Source organism: Grammomys surdaster, unplaced genomic scaffold (genome assembly GCF_004785775.1).
Source record: "Grammomys surdaster isolate TR1022 unplaced genomic scaffold, NIH_TR_1.0 130, whole genome shotgun sequence".
NCBI lineage: Eukaryota > Metazoa > Chordata > Mammalia > Rodentia > Muridae > Grammomys > Grammomys surdaster.
The window spans coordinates 14,930,173-14,952,764 of NW_021604588.1; the positions used below are offsets into that span (position 1 = coordinate 14,930,173).

General features: G+C 43.3%; 1 protein-coding gene across 2 annotated transcripts in view; it reads right to left on the reverse strand.

Annotated features, from left to right (window-relative positions):
• Ddr2 (discoidin domain receptor tyrosine kinase 2) overlaps positions 1–22,592 on the reverse strand; it is a 100,187-nt gene that overhangs the window by 45,693 nt on the left and 31,902 nt on the right. The window contains exon 1 of one of the 2 annotated variants that reach the window (XM_028760692.1): positions 4,533–4,619. The exons of the other annotated variant lie outside the window; for it this stretch is intronic. Within the exon in view, the coding sequence (XP_028616525.1) occupies positions 4,533–4,614 (82 nt within the window). The 5' untranslated portion in view covers positions 4,615–4,619. Of the gene's footprint in view, positions 1–4,532; positions 4,620–22,592 lie in introns of those variants that run through there. 2 annotated transcript variants of the gene reach the window in all.

A 22,592-nucleotide genomic window follows, 5' to 3' on the forward strand; every position in this document is an offset into this window, starting at 1 on the left:
GAGAGAGAGAGAGAGAGAGAGAGAGAGAGAGAGAGAGAGAGAGAGAGGGAGCACATTACATTAAACTCTCAGCATTTCTCTTGAGACATGAATAGTGAGAAGCCAGGGAAATAAAAATAATTTTTCAATTTGAAAATAGACAACATGTATCAGCCTTGATGGAAGTCAAGGAATTGGAGGTAAGGGTACAACTCATTACAGAAGGGACCCAGATTATCCCCAGGGCTTCCGTTTCTTTGCCAGGATGAACTAGCCCCGAAGGCCTTCTAGCTTAACATAGAGCCTATGGTTCCAAGTGTGGGCTCTGTATACCCCTCTTAGCCTTATGCCAAATTTTGGCTTCAAATTGAACCTCAAATTTAATCAGCTTGTAGTTATAAGCTAATTAAATAATAAGTGAATGAATAAACACTAGAGCTAAGTATTTTTCTAAATGAACATTACATTGTTCATTAGAATTTTCTAATCCCTCCTAAATGGACTTGTTGACTTGTAAAGATGATTTAGAGAAACTGGCAGTTTAGTTGCTTGCTAGGTGTGGGTTCTCAGTCTTCTAACTTCTGAATTATGATGCTGCGGTAAGATGCTACCCTCAGTCCTTCTGTTACTTCCTCCAAGATTGGCATTTGTTAGGTCCGGGTTCTTGTGCACTATTGGAACTGAAAGGTTGCTAGCACACTACCCACACAGCAAGGCTGGGACATACAGCATCTCAACATTTCTCATGGAGACTTCCAGGGTCTACCCTACATCCTCTCTGGCCACTTTGAGCATTGTCATCTCTAGAAATGTCAGTAGCATCACCAGACTTACCAACTCCTTTGCCAAAGCTCAGATGCATTAGAACCTGGTGTCTTAAACTGTGGGTCACAATCTCATACTTGGGGTGGGGATGGGGGATGGGTGAGGGTTACAGAACACAAGAATTGCACCTTTTTTTTTTGAAAGCGCAATGACAAAGATTAACTCAAAATGAGATGTGTAGCAGCTGGGTTCTGACAGTGCTCCCATGTTGCATTACCCAGCATCTCTGGAACCTTGGTCTTTAGCACACAACACAGGCACTTTGTACTGCACATACTGCCATACTCCACAGTGCCAAAGATGCTTCCTGAAGGCGTGGGGCAGTTATTATCTAGCATATTATGAACAGCAGTGTTTTTACTGTATTACAAACTTTTCTGCTCTTACAGAAAAATAATGATTTCATTGTGGATGGGTACCCTTAACTTTTTACCACCACTCCTCAGTGTGTATGTGCGCATGTGTGTGTGTGTGCATGTGTGCATGTGTGTATGCGTGCATAGGTGTGTACATGTGTGTGTGCATGCATCCATGTGTGTGTGTGCGTGTGTGTGTGCATGTGTGTGTGTGTGCATGTGTGTGTGTGCATGTGTGTGTGTGTGCATGTGTGTGTGTGTGCATGTGTGTGTGTGTGCATGTGTGTGTGTATCACATTAGAATGTTTGAATTTTTAAATTGCTACTTGAGTTGCTGAGCTCAATTTCTTTTCTTTTTTAACAATCATTAAAAGAATTTTGGCTTGTGACTAATTAGAACAGGATTTCTGATCCCTTCTGAAATGGCCTTAAACCATCTTCTGCTAATAGTTGGTCCTATAATTTGTTTATAACCCAAGCCTCTCTGTTATACAGTTTGGCTAACCTGTGTGAAAAATCTAAGGCCCAGAACTAATTGTCCATGAGCAACTTTAGTGACAATCAATACTTTCAGTTGCCTCAGTCTTTTGGGAAACACCAATAGGAACCCCTGAAACATTCCTCTAAATCAACTAGTATTTATTATGTATCTACCCTGCACTAAGCAGTGACCAAACCATACAACTCCATGAGCCCTAAGTTCCTAGACAACCATTTAAAACTGAGGAAAATTGCTGTCTACTTTACATCCTCATCTCCAGCTTAACCTGGTAAATGGACAGGGATGGCAGAGAGAATGGTTAGTCCATCAATGAGTAGCATGGGCCTAGGAACATCTTTCCAAATTAAAATGTCTGTTACTAGGTTAGCCAAACTGTATAACAGAGAGGCTTGGGTTATAAACAAATTATAGGACCAACTATTAGCAGAAAGATCCAATTAAAATGCCTAACAGCAAGACAGGGAGTAAAATTGCCTTCTGGCAGCCTGTTTCCTACTCAAGAACTATAGCTTGTATTCTAACATTTGAAGCTGGTTTTCCTGGTTTAATTGCTTAAATGGGCCCAGGTATACCAGTCTCCATGACATCACCCAGCACTTAGACACTCTGTGTACTCTTTCCCCTCTTCTTTGGAGCTCAGAGTAGTAAGACCATCAGAGGAGACAACCAAACTTTAGAGGGTAAGAGGGATACACAGCAGAAATATAAAAAGCTGTCTGAGTTAAGATCTGAGGTGCCTTCACTAAGCTTATTATAATAATGAGAAAGGACATTGAATCCACTCAAACAACAATTCTTTGACTTTTTAAAAGGAGTTTTGATCACGTTTCCTATTAAGTGTATAAAGAATGGCCCGTGGACATGAACTTGGTGGGAGGAAGGACTCTCACAAATGTACCATTATGCTAGTACAAAGACAAAATGAACGTACCCTTGATAATGTAATTACAGCTAGCTGAAAAATTGAGCTCTACATACTATTGTGGGAAGCTACGTGGGTAAAAAAGAATCACTTTGGAAATTCTATGGCATTCTGAAGAACATTAAATGACATGTTACAAGCAACCCAGAAATTCCACTTCTGCATAGAAACCCCAGAGGACTGAGTATGTGTCCTTACCACAAACTCTAGGCAAGACTATGGAAGATTTCTTCACAATAGGCCCAAACTTTTAAACTATCCAAATTTCTATCCATAGTAGACCATGTAAATGAAGCACACACAGTAATATTATACAACAGCGAGGATGGGCAGTCAGCCACTACTTGCAGCCATGGAATAAATGCCATACAGAAAATGTTCAGTCAAAGAAGCTAGACACAGTGTCCATGTATCTATCATGTGTCTCTGTTTATATAAAATACAAGCAGGAAAAACTCATCTTTCTTGCTAGAAAGCAACATAACGTCTGACAAACGGGCGAGGTAGGAGAGAGCTTTCCACGATGTCTCTGTTTCTTATATATGAAGTGTAGCTCACTGCCAGGGCTGTCCAACCTTTTGATATTGCCACACAATGTCATCATCTACAAAGTTCATATTCAGGGGCAGCACAATCAGAAAGATCACATTAAAAAAAAACCTCATGTTTTATCTAAGTGCACAATTTGTGTTAGCCCACATTCATAATTAGACTCTGCTTCAAGTTAGACAGGTCTGAAGGGATATGTTGGGTTTGTAAAAATCCATCTAACTGAACACTAAGATATGTGTACTTTCACACATTTATATTTGTGGGAGAATAAAAATTATGACTTAAAATCTTTACCTATCTCTTTACCATATACATTCTTTTTGTTCTGATGGACTCTGAACACATGTATGTGACTTACTTTGACCAATGAGGTCCTCTCTCGGTGCTAGGAACTGAAACAGAGTCTTCTTAGTGGACAAGCACCACCAAGCTCCAGCCCTCATCCCTCCTAATAAAGTCTTAAGTTACAGCTTCATCCTTGTTGATACAATCTTAACAAACATAATTTGAGCAGCCAATTGAAAGATTGTTTGCAAATCCGGCTTCTACACGGGCTCTTGTGCAATTTCCATGATAACATGAGTAGGCTAGTCTGCTAAGGAATCCACAGAGCAACAGACAAACTGCCCTTCGTCAGGGCCAAAGTAACCCTAGATGAGCCAATAGCCAGCTGGCTCCCAGATGGGTAAATATACAAAGAGAGATCAAAGTACAGTACAACCAAGCACAGCATAAACCATCCAACTATAAGCTTATGAGCGAAACAAACACTCATTTTGAAGTCACTGAGCTATTGAAGACCGGTAAGCAACATTGTTGCATAACAGATAGATGATACAGTTATATACTTCAGGTTAAAATTTAAAGATATATGAAGTACAACAAAACAAAAAAAATTGACTTAAAGGAGTCATCTCACACATCTGTTTTGAACACAGTCCCATCCTATGAGAATGAGAGTCTACCTGGGAGCCTGGGAACCTGGCATCTCACAGAATCAGCATCCCAAAAGTATAACAGGACACTCAGTTAAAACCCAGACCCAAGGCATCTAATGGATGAGCCAATCAAAAGAAGCTCTCTGCCACGCCCATAGTTTCCTATTTTCCCCAAAACACACAGCAGCAAATAGTCATTCCTTCTCCCAGTCTTTTATTTTAAATGGCATTTAAATGGCTCTGCTCTACATAAAATCTCTTGTATAATACCCAACACATTATATAAGGAGAGGGGGACCCATATGATTTTGTCTTTCTGATATGGCCATGGTTCACCACGAAGGGGAGAAGAACTGACAGTGGACTTCCCTGGGCAGAGCTCTTTCTAAGATAACCACTGTCAGAGACGTGTGCAGGCACCTGGTCCTCAGCATCCAACTGAGTAGTGACTGTGTTACCTGGATTAACCTGAGCTTTTGCAGAACCCAGGATGAGCAAGAGCAGGAGCAACACCAGGGGCATTCTGGGAATCAGGATCATTTCAGAAGATGGAGCTGGATCTGGAGTCTGCAGCCCACCGATAATGCAAGGAAACAGAAAGAAAGAGAGAAATGAGTAATCCAGATTTCACCAGCACACGGGAACACGAGCTTCACAGACAATCTGGGAAAGTTCATTTCCATATTTAAAGCTTCAAATCCCACCCGGGGATCATTTAATGCAGAATTTTCCAATTCTATTAGATTAAAAACTCAATCCTGGAATTAAAAATCAGCAGAACTACACACAGGTAGCAACGTGTTACTGAGGCAAATACCAAATGGCAGTAACAAAGTAAGATTTGTATTTATAATGCCAGCTAATATTTTATATTATCAATATTCATTCCAACATTAAACCAAGAAAAATATTCAGTAACTTTAATCTGTTTTAAAGCTCTGTAAGTCTATAAGTTCAACACTTCTCTTGATCCATTAGCTTTGAAGTGATATTCAGGACTTTGGTTTTGGCTTTTAATTTTTCTTTTTTTTTTTCCAAGGGTTCCTCTGAGTGATCATGTGACAATGGATTAGCTATGGACCTACCACTCTACACCCAGATTTAAGTCAATAGTTACAATGTAACTACCTATCTACATTGTAGCCATTTGTATGTATACCAGTGACTATGTTGCATAAGCACTGAGCCTTCACTCAGTCAGCTCCTGGTAGTGAGCGTCCATTGACAATGCAAAACAAGTGCCCAGATCTTGGCTTCTAACTCCATCTTTCAATAAAAGGAATCAGAGTTATTTAAGAAAAATGATTGGGTCTAGGACTAGATCATGACATACACAAGATAATCCTGGAATATATGTTATATGCACACATGCACACTTGATGAAATACATCAAAAGCACATAGGAGTCAACTGAAAGTCCTCCCGGTAACAAAAGCTGGAACAATTTGATCAACAAAACAAATAGAGGAGTATTAGATTATAACTCAGAGTATAAAATAAATATCCACAAGTCCATGTTGATGTAAATAAATGACTGAATAAACAAATGAGGGAGAATAGCCCATTTCCCATGAAAAAGAATTCCAAATAATTTACGTAGTTAATCCAATTTTAAGCAAGTGGGGTACCACCATCTCCCACTCCTAGCTCCTCATATATAAGCTGCACACAGAAACTTGCTTCCAAAGAAAGTAGCACGAGCCAAGGAAGGAAAGGGCGGACGCAGACGTGCAGATGGCGCTTTTAAATGTTATGGTGTCTAAACAGGATCATGTCAATCCACTTGAAAATGATTTTATCTGCCTTTGTATTGTGTGTGCGCGCACATGTACATATGTGTGCACCATGAGGGAAAACCCTGTAGGACTCGGTTCTCTCCTTCTATCACATGTGCTCTGGAATTCAAACTCAAGACACCAGACCTGGCAGCAAGTGTCTTCACCCTCTGATCCATTTTATCAGCCCTTAAAATATCTTTTTTAAATGTCTACATTTACTCATTCATTCATTCATTCATTCATCCATCCATTCATTCATTCACGGTGTCCACATGAGTGCATGTGGTGGTTGGAGAACAAGTTGTAACAGCCCATTCCATGTGGGTTCCAAAGATCCAACTCAGATCATCAGATCTCAATCACCTCTACCCACAGACCCATTTTAACAGCCCTGAAAAAAATTTTTAATTTTTTTATTGGATATTTTATTTACATTTCAGATGTTATCCCCTTACCCCATTTCCCCCACCCAGTAACCCCCTATCCCATCCCCCTCCTCCTGCTTCTATGACTACGTGCCCACACCTACCTCCCCACTCTCACCTCCCCACCCTCAAATTCCCCCACACTGTGTGTTCAGCCTTCATGGGACCAAGGACTTCCTCTCCCACCTATGCCCAACAAGGCCATCCTCCCCTACATATACAGCTGGGCCCACGGGTCCCTTCCTGTGTGCTCCCAGGCTGGTGGTTTAGATCTAGGAACTCTGGTTGGTTGGTATTATTGCTCTCCTCATGGGGCCACAAACTTTGAGCCAGATATTCAGATGGTTTTCTTTAAAGAAAATGGAGCCAAAGCAAGCCAATGGAAGATGTGAATGTGACTCTGTGGTGTGTGTTATAGGGCCTACGAGATCACAACAAATGGCGTGCGTGTTTCCATTTTACTAACTCAGGTTTGCTAAACACCTGTCTTGGCGGCCCTAGTTATGTCTAGGAACTCCAGAAACTGGAAAATATGATTTCATAGAGTCTCCCAGAAAACACTCCCAGAAGGAGAAACATAGAAGGAAGTGTTACTCACGATCATGATCTAAGGATGTCCTTCCACAGAGATCTGTGCTCCTGTGTGCAGCTAGCTAACAAGTGCCGAGGTACAGGTGTATCTTCTCCTGCAAGCTTTTACCTCCATAGCATCTTACTCAAGAGTTTCTGACCATATATTTCTACTCACCAGAACCCTTCCCAGTACTACAGAAAATATCTTCTGTGCCTCGTGTCTCCTTCTCTTTACCAAACCACATGCCAAATTGATCTCTGTGTTATTATAAAGTTATCTGTTAATCACTAGCTTCTTGTACAAGCTACGTATTCAGAAATGGGTTTTAACAGAACTAAACCAGACTTAATAGGTAGTTTTTTTTAAAAAAAAAAATGTAGGCACTTAGAGCTATGAGCTTTCCTCTTAGCACTGCCTTCATGGAGTCCCACAAGTTTTGGTATGATGTGTCCTCATTTTCATTGAATTCTAAAAAGTCTTTTATTTCTTTCTTTATTTCTTCCTTGACCAAGTCATCATTGAGTAGAGAGTTGTTCAGTTTCCATGTGTGGGTTCATTTCTGGGTCTTCAATTCTATTCCATTGATCTTCCTGCCTGTCTCTGTACCAATACCAGGTAGTTTTTATCACTATTGCTCTGTAGTACAGCTTGAGGTCAGGGACCAACTTCTCAGGTCTACAGTATGTCTGATTTACCAGACAGCCCTTCTTCCCAGACTGTCCATCATCCCAGACCAAATACTTAGGGACAACTTGAGATGATGCTGGATTTGGTGAAGAATCAGAGTCTATAGATTTCCTCTGAGGGCCTCAGTGATGCCTGTGTCAAGGACTACAGAGGAAGTGCTGCCATCCTGGACAATCAGCTCTGTCCAGGATATGGATAAAGGGCCAGGGAATGACTAGAAATGAAATAAAAGAACTTGTGTCAAGTTGGCACTGGCACATGTGTACAGATATAACTGTGTATACATATGTGGATGATTAGGCTTTGGTGAGGAGAAAACTCATTCACGTATTTAATTCAGAGGACATTGGAGGTCATTCAAGACTTGTTTTTCCACTCTGCTGAGTCATTTCAAATTTAACAACACGAAGAGTAATCTTTGGAGTATTTCATATTCAGCAGAAAACTATGCAGAAATGACTTTAGTTTGGGTAAGAGATCCCCAGACACACGCAAACACACACAAACAACAGAACCTCCCAAATATCTTCATGTGTATGAGGATGTGTCAACGTCCAACTTCCCCTTGGGTCTCCTGGCTGGCCTTTTCTTCTCTGTATGATGTCCTCAATCCTGAGCCAAAATCCTTGAGTGGCCCAACATATGCATATCATTCACCTATTTTCATCTGTATATTACACACCATTGGATTGTTAAACCTAAGTGCTGTCACAGGATTTCCAGAAGGAAGAGGTAGATGGCATAAATGCTAAATAGAAGTAGAGATCTTTTTAAACACACAACAGCGGTCAGCACCACATACAATACAATATCCCTTGGCTTGCCAAGACCTTAGACATAACCTTGCTGAGTTTCAACAGACCCTGGATCTTCATTCAGTGTACACACACACACACACACACACACACACACACACATCTCTGACTTCTAAACAGGATTGCACATGTGAATCTCCCACCTACCCAACTTTTCTTGTTTACCCAGACCACCCCTATTTGGGCTCCTCAGCCCTTCGAAGCGTGAGCTCATGAACAGAGGGCTGTCTCTCCAAGGTTTGGAACACAGAAGGGTCAGCATGTGGGATGATGGTATGAGGGCTTTAAAGGTGCCAGGGGAACTTGATAGTCCTCCAAAACCACAGAACCACAACAGTGAAAGTTTTAAGAGACTCGAGACCTTGTCTTTCTCAATGCTTTCTTGTTACATGACCTTTCTATGGGGCACCAGAGGCAGGGTCAGACTTCTAGTTATCTAGTCCTTCTGTGTCACCCTGCCTCTCCTGACCCAGCTACCGGATCTTCCTACCTAAAATACAGAGCCATACACAAGGTCTTTAAGTTCTGTCTGTCTGTCTGTTTTAAAACCAGCAGAGATGTTACTAGGGAAACCTCTATGGTAGTTTTAAAGAGTCTCCACAGATAGTTGCTACATTCTAGTGCCTCATTGTATGCCCCTTAACTGAGTCAATATAAACTTAACCGAGTCATATCTAGCAAAATGAAGAAATGGAAAATGACGCTTGTGGAATAATATCTGGTCTCTTCCCTAGAACTACTGCCTTAGAACTCCAGGCATCATGCTGTGACAAAGCCCAGACCACAAAAAGAAGTATATGTAGGTGTTCCTGCTAACCATCCAAGCTCAAGTCCTATGGGACAACAGATTCTACTCTCACACTTTGGAGAGAGGAGGCCTTCCAGCAGAGCCCAAAACTTCAAGGTAGGCCCTGAGCAAGGACAGCTGAGCCAAGTCACCCAAGCAGAGCCATGAGAGAAATACTTGCTGTTGTTTTGTCTCACTAAACCTTGAGGTGACAGAGTACAAAGCAAGAGTAACTGCAATGAGCCACACAGGTAAAACTTGCCTGTCACAAATTGAAGTGCCCATTTCCTTAATATTGCTTGGTTTTTGGTTCACCAGTTTGTTTGTGGCCTTGCAATGTAGCAGGAGGACTTAGGTCATAGGGTAAAGGAGTTAAATGGGAAAGGGTGACAAGCAAGGACACAAACTGCCTTTCTCTTGAGGTCTCAGAAGTGGCACCTGATCCAGTTCCCATTACTTTATTTATCCTATGGGTGGCTCACTCGACATCTCCCTCTATCCCTCCAGGCTGCTCATAGTCATCTTGTTGGAAGACAAGCTCGCCAGGCTTCTGTGGAGTGTTATCTCTACTCCTCGCCAGCTAGAGGGGTCCAGGCACACATAAACCTTGGCACATTTTCCCTCATCTGTGAAAATGGGAATAATAATGGCACCTGTCCCTCAGGACTGTTGTAAGGACAGCACACAAGAAGAGATTTAGAATACTGTGCAGGAATGTGAACAATCATTTTAACCTCTCTCATACATAGACATGCACATGCAAATCTCTGCTTGTCTATATAAGGTGTCTCACTCAGGCTCCTCCTCATTGTTTGAGACATGGAGTCACTGAAGATGAAGCTTGTTGATTCAGCTAGCCTGGCTAGCCAGCAAGCACCAGATATCCCACTATCTCTACCTCCCTAGTGATGTGATTACAGGCATGTCTTAGTCACTGTTCTATTGCTGAAGAGACATCATGACCAAGGCAGCACTTAGAAGAAAGCATTTAGTTGGGAGCTTGCTTACAGTTTCAGAGGTTTGATCCATGATCATCATGGCAGGGAGCATGGTGGCAAGTGTGGCACTGGAGCAGTAGCTGAGAGCTACGACGCAATCTTCAGGCCAAGAGAGCAAGACTGGGTGGGGCATGGGCTTTTGAAACCTCAAAGCCCACCCCCAGTGACATCCTTCTTCCAACAAGGCCACACATCCTAATCCTTCTAATCCTTCTAATCCTTCTAATCCTTTCAAACAGTTCCACTCCCTGATGACTAAACATTCAAATATATGAGCCCATGAGGCATTCCTATCCTTGTAGTGGTACAAGCCACATTCATTTAACACACACACACACACACACATACACATATATACATACATACATACATACATACATACATACATATCATATACACCAATATGTACACATTGGTACTGGGGGTGTCAAACTCAAGTTCTACTAAGGGAAGGTACAACACCATCATCTTCTTTAGATTTCCAGTGCAGAACACTGAGTGTGATGATAATCAGTGAATGTGTTGGGGAGATGATAAGATGGTATAGGGTTCCTTGATAATCTGAAATATCTGCTGACCTGTTAACCTCGCTGCCCAGAAAGGAGAAGACAGAGAGCACATGCTTCTTCCATGAGGCTCTTCCCTCCTTGTAGGCGGTCATAACGCATCTCCTCCATTGTGAACCCATAGCTTGAGCAGATAGCCTCATGGTAACCTGTATGTTATAACTTTCCAGTTGTGTTCATGTATCACCATGCGTCTTGTGAGTCCTCAACAAAACCCGAATGGTCTCAAGGGCACAAATACCTTGCTCCTCTAAGTTTTTCTTAGAGTAATGATAAACATTAGTCGAGCACTTACTAAATACCAGGCACTGTGCTGGGCTTTGTATCCATTTTTCTCATTTCATTCAGAGCCCCTGAAGGATCCTGAACCAGTGAGGACAGAAAGAGAAGCTACCAGCATCCCACCCTAGTTCTAGCTTCAGCTCTCCCATAAATCCCCTGGAGTCTGGGCAGTGGTGCAGTTCCTTAAAGGACCCAGCTTCCTCTTCACTAGAGGAACTCAGATAAACAAGGATGGAGGGATTCCAGGCTCTCTCTGCTCCAATGCCCTAAATTTTTAAAGTAATATTTTAATTCATTTTTTAACATTCTAATACATGTACACAGTATTACAATATATCTTTACTATGTGCACCCCAACTTCACTATCCTATTTCTCCTGTACTCTCTTACCCCTCCCCCCATGTTCTCCTCTTTCTTTATAGCCATTGATTCAAATTAAAGCTCCTGCATGCCTGTGGTTCGGGGAGGGTACATGCACTGGAGTATATGTAACCTATCAATGTCTAAACCTCTCCAAAACAGACACCCCTCTACAGCCATCAACTACAACCAGGGATGGGGTTTCACAAGCCCCTCCCCCATTCCTACTAAAATGCTGACCCGCTTGATCTAGTGCAGGTTTTGTGCAGGGGACCCTAGCTGCTGTGAGTTCATGAGTGTAATGGCCATGTCCTGTGACTAGGGTGAGGAGCATCTTGAGAGAGATGTCCCGTTTAGGGATGGGCACACAGCAGTCACTTACTCTTATCACTTTGAACAGTTGTGGATATCTGCATTACCCACTCTCCATTGGAGTGGGGGTGGGAGGGTGGGGGAGAGGAGTTTCTCTGACCGAGATTGCTGATACTCCTCATACCGTCAGTCATGGTTCCAAACACTTGTACAGAACCCACCACAGCTTAACAGAACTGTCCCCAACTCAGGAGGAATATGGTTCCTATGCACCCCAGGTGCATGTCAGCTGACAGTAGTAAGAGCTTCGCCTGCTCTATGCACTACAAAGCACCGGGACAGCCTGGTTTCATCAGTACTCCTCACTCAGTCCACAGAGGAAATCTGTGCCAGACCCAGGCCAGAGTGGAAATGGTAAGAGACTCCCACTCGTTCCATTTCCGAAACCCATTGGCTCCTGTCTGGAATGAAAACCACCAATGGTAAAGGCTACTAAGAGTCTGTCCACTGGGTGGCTTGCAAGGTCACTCTGGGACAGAGAGGTGGCCCTGGCTGGAGGTTAGATTTGAGATCTGAACTCACCAGGGAGGAGCTGGTGCCAAACCCGAGGCTTTGGGAGCCACGGCCTCTCACCTCTGGGAGAGACAGCAAAAGTCCAGCCAAAGATCTCCATGGAAACAAAGCTATCTAAGGGCTTCCTCTAGGTCTTGGAGACAGCTTCAAAGTAGAGCAAGACTTAATCGCAAGAAAGAGAGAGAGGCAAGTTCAGAAAAGATTGGAATTGGAGAGTTGCTCTCTGAGCTGTGCCTCAGGGCATGACTTCAAGAAGCTGTGGTAGACTGAGAAGCTGAAGCAAAAACAATGCCTTTTGGTTCACCATAGAGAGCACATAGTAAATTCATCCTGGAGACCTGCTGTTCAGAGGTCTCATAGACAGTGCTGAATGAAGTATAACCCTGAACTTCATGATGAAACGCTGGCCCGCTGTGTGATGGTATTGGAGCTTGTGCTAAGTTACCCCTTTGTGACAGAGATCTTTTGGCATCTTTATAAAAGACAATAAGTACTCTTTTATTCCTCTGTCAAGAGACACCAAAGCTATGGGTAGTGATACACAGCTAGAATCCCAGCACTTAGGAGGCTAAGACAGGATGGTTGCTGTGAGATGGGGGTCAGCCTGGGCTACACTCTAAGATCCCCCATCTGAAAACCTTAATAGAGAGGATCATAGGGAGACCCCATAGAGCTCCTCTCACCATGCTGCACCCTGTGAGGACAGTGAAAAGGAGCCATCTGCTTAACATTCCCAAGCTAGTGAGACCTCTGCTTCCTCTCTGTGTTCTTCTGCAAGCACATTGGTGATTTGCTGTTGTCTTCCTGGTTCTCTTTCTGTGCCTCAGCTCCGTGAGTCTTAAATGATTCATCAGGGTGTTGAATGCTATTGAAACACAAATCCAGGCTGCTCAGTGTTTCTCTGGTTTCTTTTCACCACCCCACACTGAGTGATCAGCTATAGAAGAGAAAACTTTGGTCTAGTTGCAAGGCGTCAAGTTTCCTTCTCTGCCCTTAACACTGGCTATAAGCAACTAAAGGCATGAGCTGTGTATGCTTTATTCTCCACTGTGCCCTAGAAGTACTTCCTAAGCTCAGGTAACATGACATAGTGTCTTCTCAATTTCCTCTTATGCCTTGCCACGACCCCAAGTCTTAAGAGTACGTGTCTCAAGCCCCATTTCTTCTAGAATATTGGTTAGAGTGTGCATTTTAGCATGTTTGGCAAGAGAATTGTCATACGCTCACGCTTCTGGACAAACGCATCCTCTTGTGTAGAAGTTCTCATGCATATGATGGATGCTTAGTTGAATCGCGTGATTAAAAACTTTGAAATCTCAATGCTTTCCCAGAGTCCCAGCCTCTGCCCTTTCCAAGAAGAAAATGCCTCCTCTAGGCATGGATCTTCAGAGAAACTGCATGGTGATCTTGATCCAATGCCCTGAAACGGGATGTAGTATAGGAAATAGTGCCTGGACCAGTGTCCTGGAGTCCACAGTAGCCTGGTAGACATCGTGCTCACAATGACCTGAGTCAAGGGATAAGTTCCAGCAGTGAGAAGAATGGCAAACTCAACATGGCACGTGATTCTGTTATACAGAATGTTATGCAAAATGTCAAGTGGGAGGTGGGCTGAGCCTAAAAATGGGACTGAAGAGCATGTGATTAGAGCTTCATGATACTGGGAAATTGGTAAGGGATGGGCTGGCTCAAGGCAACTATCACGGCCACTGCTACTATAATGGCTACCACCTCTGCATGGCCTATGGCTGTGGGGTGAAGCTCTCTCCTGAGCAGCCATGATTGTTCGCAAAGAGAGCACAGAGGCTTCTGCTAAGGTTAAGGCTTATGTGGGATAAGCTCATCCTCCTCGAAGCTTCAAACCAACTGATGGGACACGGGAAAGTGAGAGCACCTTACCTATGCTAAGGGGAGTGAAGCACTTTCGGAGGTTTGTCTAAATCAAATGTGCCCGTGTAGGTTTAAGAATTTTAAAGAGAAGTTTGACTCTCAGGTTTTTATGTGTGGGTCATGAAGCTAAGCTCAGCCCTCTTTCTGTCTGTCTCTCTGTCTCTGTCTCCATCTCTGTCTCTGTCTCTGTCCCTTGTACTCAGCATTAAGCTGAGTAAACTGAGGGCTTTGTTTAGGGTAGGCAAGCATACCACCCTTGAACAACCACAGTACTTTTTCCTTAGGCTTCACTTTTAGATGGTATCGCATTAAGTGACCTAGGCTAGCCCTGAGCTCACCCTTCTGCCTTCAAACTTTCGGTCCTTTTGCCTCTGCCTCTTAAGTGGAGAAGAAAACAGGCCTGCGCCACTGGTGTAACTCCAAGTGGCTTTCAGTTTCACAAAACTGACGGTATTTGTAGAAACAGTGATCTCTTTTTTACAGAAAGGAATTTGAAACGAACCTATGAGAAAATGAGAATAAATTTTAACAAAATATAGAGAACAGCTTGATGGTGTACATCATCCAGATGGATAGTTTGCAGAGACCAGGTCACAAAATCACACAATTCACCAACAGCAAAACCTCTGTAGTCTTCAAAGCCATCAACTAAGACAACTACTGGAGTCGGGTCTTTGGGACAGGGTAAACCTGTTTCTTACTTGAGTGACACTAGGAAGTAGGAACAGTATTTATCCAGGAATAAGACAGAATTAACTGAGCATCAGCAGTGCCATCTCTGATGCCTGACCAGCCTCAGGGGCACACAGAGCAGCGGCAGAGGACCAACCCCTCAGGACTAGCAGAGCATCCTGCTGGACAGCTTCTGCTCTTCTTGAGCACCTTATCCCACCAATCTGTGCCATTTGATTCATCTGCCTTCCAGCTCTCCTCCCTTCTCATTCTTCTCCTTAGTTGACACCAGCATCCTGTTACAGTGGCAACTTTCCACGAAGGACCAGTCTCAAACAGGTAAACAAGTAGACAAATTACATGCATCAGTGACTAACGAATCAGAAAGCACTCTTTTCAGTCTCAAAGAGGATGTCCTTGATTGGTAGTTGTTGGCTCTATTATCAATAAAGGCAGGCTCTTGGGGTTAGAATGTACAAGCCCAGCCCATCTGAACCTACAACAACACATCACACATCTCAACTCAGCGGTTGAAATGTAAGCTTTAGAACAAGCTACCTTATCTTCGATTTCAACTCTGGCCTTGACTGCCTGTGTGATGGCAAGCAAGCTGGTAAGTGTTCATGCCTAAGCTTTCTTATCTAAAAGTGGGACGACAATGACAGTCTTGTCTGAAAGGACCAGCCCAGGGACTAAACGAGTTAATCCTTAAAACAGTGCTTGGCGTCAGTTCTCGCCTCCTATTATTACAACTGGAGCTGTTTAAATGACTGGAACCAATCTCATTTCACAGCGAATGCACTCCGATTCTCTCTCGTACATGGCGGGGGCTCACACATATTAAACAACCCTGACATTACAACACACCTTGGCAGCAGAAACAAACACACCAAAAGCAAGCAAAAAGCCCATCCTCCTCTGCTCTAATAAGAAGCAGTCCATGTTAGCCCGCAGAGCTGTCAGCCTAAATCTCTCACCGGGACTTATTTTCCCAAGTATATCTAAGCCTATGTTCATTAGAAACGTGGGATACTTCCGTTGTCAGCAAATGCCCTTGGGAGACTCTACAGAGTTTCACTTTTGCCTACCAATGGGTTCTTAAGGACCTAGATATTATGACTCTCTAGCAGACCAGTTAAGCCCAATATTTGGGCTGTTCTCTAAACTGCTGGAGGGCAGGTCTTGGCTCTTTTTCAAATGGTCTGGAATTTCATCCTTTCTTAGACAGGCATCTTCTACCTGGTAATCCCAACCCATGAAATCTATGAAATTTGAAAACAGAGAAAGAGCTGTCACAAATGTGTTCTTTCCTGAAGCTCCCCTGATAAGACCTTGATTCAAGATCTGGATAAGATGTTGCATGAGAATGGGAGACCCATAGAAAAGGTGGGGAGGCACGAGGAGAGGGCTCTGGCATAGTAAGGCAGTGGAGATACTAGGCCCCCAGCAGAGTCAAGGCATGTGTTCAGCAATGGGATGGGAAGAGAATCTGCAGCCCCAAATAAAAGACTGGAACAGGTGGGGATTTTCATCACAGAGGAGACAGAGGTGGCTGAGCGAGGAGCCGGAGCAGGGAAAGAGGCTTGGAGGGGCATAGCTCCCTTGGGTTTCTGCAGAAGGAGCTAGGCAAACAGCAGGGGTGTGTGGGTGGGAGTGGAAGGGATCTCTCTTAAGAAGGCTGGGTCTTGGCTCTGATCAGGAGGGTACACCTGTCAATTTCATTTGGGTCTAGAAATCGGTGAGTTGCCTGACCACCCATCACCACCACCAAATGTGCATCTAATCAGTGTCATTTTTCAAACTTTTGCCCAGATCTTGCTAAAAAGGCAGCAATGAAAGCCAGAGACTCAGACTAAAGCCGGCAGAATCCCAGAGGTCTGTGGCAGGCTCGGCTCATGAAATAAGACACCCAGAAAGAGGAGCTGAGGGGAGAGTCACAGCCAAGCAAACACACCCGCAGCCTGTGAGCTCTGAGCCCAGAGGCCTGAGAGGGTACAGGACTGCAGGGAAGGGTGGCCAGAAGTTCCCGCTCAGTTTCTCTACAGGGTCATCATTTATCCGGAGTGTAGTACGGCTCCACCCACATTCCTGAGTGCCTCAGTGGTGAACCTCTGCTAAGTGAAGCCTATGTTAGTTTTGTCTGCTGTAAATGATGCTGTTTCTATGTCCCCTGCGGGTCAGATGCTCTGCTGGATTCATGGAATTCACTGTTCCCTTCTCCCCTCCCCTTTAAACAGCATGGAAGGACAACAGATGCATAATCCATAATCTACATGTATCCATAATCTACAGCAATAAGCAGAGAGAAGATGCACATAGCTCCAGAATGAGTTAGCTCATATGTTTTCAATATGAGAGACGTAGAACCTAATGACATGTGCTGGTACATTTCAAGCCAGAAGCACTGGGTTCATTAGCTCAGTGCTACCACTGAGCTGCTGCGTGACCCTGGAGAAATCACTCAAACTCCCTCGTCTTAACCTGTAAGACGGCATGGACCCCAAATGATGATCGTTAGAATTCAAGAATACAGTCTGCTTCAAGCAGTTTGTCACCTGGAGTGTAGCAGTTGCTCCATGAATGGTGGCTACAAGCAGAATATCTTGCATCTTTGCAACTCTCCAATTAAACCTGTTGAAGTGAACTTCCAAAGAGTTTGACTACAGCTCCAAGACACCATGATAAGGCCCTAGCTAGCTCTCTCCCATTCTCGTACCTCACTTTGATTGAAAGCTTCATTCCTCACTCAATACAGAGACCTCCTTCTGCTCTCTGACCTGTGCCATCCTCTCAAATCTGAGAAGCATCCATTTCTAAATGAAGGGACAGTGACAAATCAGAAGGAATGTCCACTCACATTGCCAAAAACTTGACAAAACTGCCAAACATTCAGAAGACTTTTTCCAGAAATTAAGTCTCAGTTCTAGAAATAAGACACAGAACAATTGTCCTGGAGTCACAGTAAAACACATGTATCTCTGAGTTATGCCTCACAGATACAAAGGTCCATAAACTAAAATTTCACACCTGTGTTGGAGAAGGGGTGTGATTTATGCACTTGAAAATTTAGGGAACACACAACTACCAGGAATAAAAGAAAGGCATAAAAATGGTCTTGTCTTTCTGAATTAATAAATGATGTTTGGATTATAAGATACTCCTATTAGCTACCAATGAAGAGATTTCCAGACTCTTACCAAATTGTAAGGCACCCGATTGATATGCATGTATTTAGTAGTTAGTGAGCTCAGGGCCAGTAACTGTGCTAAAACCCCAGGATACAAACTGATGCAGTCACTGCCTGTTCAGCTCTTTAGAGAGGAGGGTTCAGAAAAATAATTACAGAATGATAAGAGGAGGTAACGCTGCCAGCCCATGAATATCTGATCAAGTTCAGACGTGTTCGTTAGAATAGCTTCCCAGATGAATACGGCACCCAAAGTCAGCCCTGGGGTAAAACACATGTCACAATGAGCAAGGAGGCAAGTAGTACATGTATGGGTATAGGTCTATGTATGTGTGTGCATATATGCGTGCATATGTGTGTGTGTATACATACATACATACTTTTGCGTACAAAAATTTTTACATGTATTATTTTTGAGTCTGGCCGTTCTGACTCACAATTTCATCTTCGAGATACATCTATGTCATCATATAGAATGACACTCAATGCTCCCTCACCGCTGTATGGCATCCTACCTTGTGAATAGTCCATGACTTACTCTCTATTATAGATCAACATGTGTTTTTTTCCAATTTGGAATCATTGTTAATGACAGCATATGAAGGAGCATTCTAGCATAAACCTTTAGGTAACACATGTGTGATAATTTTAGCTACATAAGGGAACAATTGGTATGTACATGCATAATTTTAATAAATACTACCAAAAGGCTCATGGAAAGATTGTATCAATTTTCACTCTCACTGACAGTGGTTGTTATTGTTACTCTGTACCCGCCCTCACTTTTGCCTATGAGGTTGGGAGAGTTCTCTATTCTCTGTTATTCTGAACTCAAGCCCTTACTGAATGGATGAGCATTAGTATCGCCCCCAATTATGCTGTCTGCCTTTCCCAGGTTAACAGTAACATGATGAACCCAAATGATTTTCTTTACTGCAGCCCACTGTGTCACTTTTCCCTTCAGGGCAATGCTGTCTAAGAGTGGGAATTCTGTGCACAGGAAAGCTGATGTTACAAGGGAGATGGAGATGAAGGGAAAGCATCTTCTGAATGAGGAGTCTCCAGGAGTAAGAGACGGATATGTTCTCAGGACTGGAAACAACATCCTGGGCTGGCCACAGTAGAAGGTTTGTATCAGCCAGTGTGAGAACAAACCTAGGTGGGTGAGATGCAGCTGGTCTGCCAGGAGCCTTAAAGCCACTCCGAGGCCTTTTCTCTTGGCTTGAAGGCAGAGAGACTGTTTTGTCTCCATCTCTCTAGAATTCTTCCTTACTATCCCAGCTGCGCTAGTCTGAACCACTTGGATGTGTGCACAACATACAGTCACTCTCCCTTGGAGAAACTTTCTGTTGATCTATCTCTGAAAGCAAACACTGGCAAAAACACTGCTTCAGGACCAGCTTTTACAGGCTCCTAAGAGATGATTCTCATATATTCAGAAGTTCTGGCAGGCAGCAGACATCATGATGACAGTTCAAATCACCATGATAAGAGTATGCACACAGTAGATTTGTCGAAAGCTATACATCGGGGCTGAGTACCTCTTCAATAGGACCCATTCTTAAACATTTGCCAGCAAAACCCCAGATAAGGATCTCTCTTGTCTCTTGATGCTTATCACAGAACATACTGCCTATGTCAGTGTTTGTTGAGAAAATTTGTAGAGAGAATCTCTTGTGTACTGTATGGAAGCATCATCTGTCAATAAAAAGCTGATGGCCTATCAGCAAAAGGCAGGAAATAGAGGGTAGGATTCTCTTGGTACTCTACAAGCTACAGAGAGGTGGAAGGATTTGCCCAGAGCTCTGTGGAAGTCGGATGCATGAAACTGAGGAGAGGTAACCAACAATATGGCACACATAGACCACTGTAAATGAGTTATGTACGTTACAAGCTAGTGCAGGGGGTGCGGAGCCTACGCTTGAGGGCATAACTATTAATAAAGCATTATAGTTAAGCATTATAACTATTAATAAACCTCTGAGTCACTATACAGAAAATGGAGCACAGGTTGAGAAGCTTGTGTTTTAAAAAACTGTGTTTTTCACAACTCATGGCACTGGTTTTGAAAGTCCAGGTAGGGGCGAGAAGGATTGCTCAGCAGGTCGTAGCAAGCCCTACTTTTCAAGAGGACTGAAGTTTAGTCCCAAACACCCATCTCGGGCACTCACAAACAGACAACCTGTAACTTCAGCTCCAGGGGATCCAATGCCCTCTCTAGACAACAGAAGCACCTTCCCTCATGTGCTCTCTCCCATGTGCATGCATACACACTCTCCTCCCGCCACACACACACACACACACACACACACACACACCACACTTAAAAAATAATAAAAATAAAATATTTAAAAACCCTAAAAGCCCAAGTAAAATATTCTTCTAGTGATAATCGTGAGGCCCCTGTTCTCCCCTCTCGCCATACAGTCAGTATGTCCTGCTCATTTATTGTACACGGTGATTGGTTCCTAACACTTTACAAGTGAATCTATGAAGACTTTCAAGAACATCGTAGAGTCATGCATAACTAAGTGCAAAGCAGTGTGTGAGAGGCCCAGACCTCTGGGGATACTTATAAGCCATCTGCTGTCCCTAAGAGGTCTATGAAGCAGCCTTTCCCATGAAAATCTAGAGTAAAAACAGCCCAGGCATTTTCTAGAGCCAAAAGCACATCTAACTCACAAGGCCCTGAGCAAGGAGCCTGTGGGCCTGCTGTGTCATATTCCTGGGCATGTCCCTCCCTGCTCCCTCCCCAAACAGGATGGGGAAATGTCAGATGGCTCTGAAGCACATGATTCCATCACCAGTGTCCCATGAGGGGGATGAGGTTTTCAGTAAAAGAAATGAGCAATGCTTTACTTGCTGCACAATCCCCAAGGCCAGAACTGGGTGAGAGGATGAATATAAATTAAACAGGCACAGCCCCAGGGTCTCAGAGCAGCTAAAACGATAGCTGGAGATCCCTTCGTTTTAACCTGCGAGTAGCACCCAGTGCTCTTTAACGAGAAGAATGCAAGCTGTGACGGGGAGCAGAGGAGGAGCATCTCCTACGGAGGACAAGGGCCTGTGTGATTCAAACAAAAATTACTCAACATTATAATTGTTTTCATTTTATTTTTAGTCATCATATGCCACTTACTTGGAAATTAAAGAAAAACATTAAGGACGGCATAAGCTATGTTTATAAGTATGTTTATAAATAAGACAGGCATGAGGTTTCAAAAGGATGAGACCTAGTCATCTATTCTCACGCTTATCTGTTCCAGAGGAGGGAATTGCAAATCCAGCTATGAGATCTGGAAGAACCCAGATGGAGTATTCATGTATTACAATAGTATATAGCCAGAACTAACAAGCTTCAGCACACAGTAGGTCTGCTAGATGTAGCTACTGGATAAATGAATGAAGGGGCATGAGTCAGCCTCAGAAAGAGTTGGCCTTCATGTCCTAAACCCAGTCACAGGGACCCTCCCACTGGAGAGAAGAATGGGCAATTCGGAAGATGGTGTCTGGAGCCAGACTGCCTAAAGTAACTCCCCGCTTGGCAGCTGGATGGCTGCAAGTGGCTTTCATAACATCCTTGAACTTCAACTTCTTCTTCCATAAGATGGGAGCTCCTTGGCAGCAGTCAGAACATACGACAAGATGGGACTACATCCTGTGTTCTGTGTCCTTGCTAAACCCTTTAAAAGAAAAATTAACCTAAGGACAAACCTTGGAGTATTGTCTATGGATGGTACTGTATTTTTTTTCTTAGTAGCCTATCAACTTCAATAAAAACCAAAATCTACCAAAAATGTAAATAACCTAAAAGCAACAAGTCACTCTTTAGAAAAGTGCTTTGTCTGCACTATAAACCCCCAACTGCCTAGCAGGGTGAGCCAGCCTGGCAGTCATGAGCACAGAGTCTATCCCTTAACTCACTCTGCTGAAGCTCTGACTCTTCCCTTTGTTTCCTATCAGTCCCAATATGCATATGTATATGTATATGTATATGTATATGTATATGTATATGTATATGTATATGTATATGTATATGTATGTATATGTATGTATGTATATAACTTTCCCTCTCCACTGGTGCTGCTTTGGCTATAAATGATATTTGTAACTTTCAGTAACCCCATAGGGTCGAGGCAAGGAATAAACATTGGTGATTTGCTAGAAATTCAAGCATGAGCACTAGTGGTCGCCAGCATAATAAACAGCCATACAAGGTCATGTGAGTCTCCATAAATCCAGCTGCATGATGGAGAGTGGAATTGTCTTGGGATTGACTGGTCATCCTACCAGACCACATCACAATTGGAGCCAGGGTCACTGTCCCAATCCACATGCTGCCCTGACCCTGAGCTGAAGAGATGTACAAATAACCAACAAAGCCAACACTAGTTACTGGAATAAAGTCCTGTGACAAGCAGCTTGAATTATGGAACCTGGGCCACACATCGGAAGTAGAGGCTATTATCTGGAGAACATTTGAGGGGAATCTAGGGGCCTGTGTCTTCAAAATCAGTGGAAACAACTTATTATAACCCATTGGCATAAGACTACATCATCCAGATCCAGCCAAACTAAGATGGATAGGCAAGTACTGAGGGATGCAGAGGGA